This window comes from Marmota marmota, unplaced genomic scaffold (assembly GCF_001458135.2).
Source record: "Marmota marmota marmota unplaced genomic scaffold, marMar, whole genome shotgun sequence".
NCBI classification, from domain to species: Eukaryota; Metazoa; Chordata; class Mammalia; order Rodentia; family Sciuridae; genus Marmota; species Marmota marmota.
Window position 1 is genome coordinate 58,336,016 of NW_026000174.1, and position 2,215 is coordinate 58,338,230.

Consider the following 2,215-nt stretch of genomic DNA (forward strand, 5'->3'; position numbering starts at 1 on the left):
ATATTGAACCTTAATTAATGAAATAACTGTCAATTTTGTAAGTAAAGTTCCTATGATTTTCAGGGTTCCTTTTATTGTTTATTCATTCTACATATTTCTGTATTTAAATGATCTATCTTCCTGTAATCCCTCAAATTTGTCATGTTTTTATATAGTAGCTGTAAATCACCTCACTTAAAAAAGTAATGTTATGACAAATCAACCCAAAAAATAGTGTTTATTACACAAGGTCATGTTGTCTGTGAATCTCTTAAATGCAACTAACCAAGTATTACAGGGAACAGGGTTTAATTTCTATGTATTTTAAGATGAAACATAAAATATATTTCAAAGTCCATGGAGTGACATAACTTATTAGATCATCTGAACCTAGTTTGGTAGAAAAAAGGTGGAAATAAATATCAAGTGCTCCTGATGAATAAATTAATTTAAATCAGTAATACTCACTAAGATGCTTAACTTTTAAATTGCTTGGTAGTTATGTTTTGTTATCTTCATAAATATTCTGAGATCAATGACATATATACACACATTATTTTTTTCTGATTTTAATATAGACATTTTTTTTTCCTTTTTATTCTCTTTCCAGAAAAAAATACAAAACAGAATATCTTCCCAACCTGACTCAGTGATCAATGGTGGGAAAAAACTGCACCACCATGACAGAATTCATTCTCCTTGGATTATCAGATGTCCCAGATCTGAGAGTCCTTCTCCCCCTGATGTTCCTTCTCATCTATGGAGTCACCGTTTTGGCCAACCTGGGCATGATTGCTCTGATTCAGCTGAGCTCCCGACTTGACACGCCCATGTACTTTTTCCTCAGCCACTTGTCCTTTGTAGATTTCTGCTATTCCACAACAATCGTACCAAAGATGTTGGCCAACATCTTCAGCAAGGACAAAGCCATCTCTTTCCAAGGGTGCTTCGTGCAACTCTACTTCTTTTGTACATGTGTGGTCACTGAGGTCTTCCTCTTGGCAGTTATGGCTTATGACCGCTTTTTGGCCATTTGCAACCCTCTCCTTTACATGGTTACCATGTCTCAGAAGCTTCGTATGGGCCTTGTTTCCAGTTGCTACCTCTGTGGAATGGTATGTTCTCTGATTCACTTGTGTTTAGCTCTTGAAATCCCATTCTATACATCAAATGTGGTTGATCATTTCTTTTGTGATCTACCACCTATCCTTTCTCTTGCTTGCTCTGATGTGTCTGTTAATGAACTCATGGTATTAATTGTGCCCACTGTGAATGAGGTCATTACCATTACCATCATCCTCACCTCCTACCTGTTCATTCTCATTACCATCCTGAAGATGCGCTCTGCAGAAGGGAGGCACAAAGCCTTTTCCACCTGTGCCTCCCACCTCACAGTCTTAGTTGTCTTTCATGGAACAATCCTGTTCATTTATTGCCAGCCCAGTCTAGGCCACAGTCGGGATGCTGACAAAGTGGCCACAGTGTTCTACACTGTGGTGATCCCCATGCTGAATCCCCTGATCTACAGCCTGAGGAACAAGGATGTGAAAGAAGCTCTCAGAAAGGTAATAGGATCTGGGCTGGGGTTATAGCTCAGTGGCGGAGTGCTTGCCTAGCATGTGTGAGGCACTGGGTTTGATTCTCAGTACCACACATAAGTAAGTAAAAATGAAGTTTTTTCAACAACTAAAAATAATATTTTTTAAAAGGTGATGGGATTCAATTACTTTTGAAGAATCATTTTCTTATATAGATTTCAGGGTTGCATAAGGAAACCTCAAGAGGACTTATGTGTGAATGAATGTGGGGAAATGTCAAACAGGGAAATATTTTAGGCACCAGGGGATTATATGTGCTTTCAGGTGGACCACTTGCCTGTATGTTAAGTCATGTGCTATACTATTTAATTATTGTTTAACTGAATATTCTACCTTCACTTCTCTTCTTCAGTCTCCAACTGGTTTAAATGGGTTTGTAAGATAGTATAATTATTCCCAATTTTAGGGTCTGAGATAGGTACAATGTTTTTCCAACAAAGTGCATATTGAAATGCTTTTTCATCATCCTTGATGAATATAAACATTTTCACTAAATTTACTTCACTTTTACTAGAAGGAAAAATACATTTATTTAATCATCTATGCTTTTTTCATAATATGCTATTAGTTTCCACTGTGCTGTTATATATTTCTGGATAATATTTTCAGTAATTTTCATTTTATTACTTTTTCTTTGG

General features: G+C 36.5%; 1 protein-coding gene across 1 annotated transcript; it reads left to right on the forward strand.

Moving 5' to 3' along the window:
* The first annotated feature begins 635 nt into the window (after positions 1-635).
* LOC107159225 (olfactory receptor 5L1-like) lies at positions 636-1,571 on the forward strand. Its single transcript, XM_015505820.1, has one exon. The coding sequence runs from the start codon at positions 636-638 to the stop codon at positions 1,569-1,571; it is 936 nt and encodes a 311-aa protein (XP_015361306.1).
* The last annotated feature ends 644 nt before the right edge of the window (positions 1,572-2,215 follow it).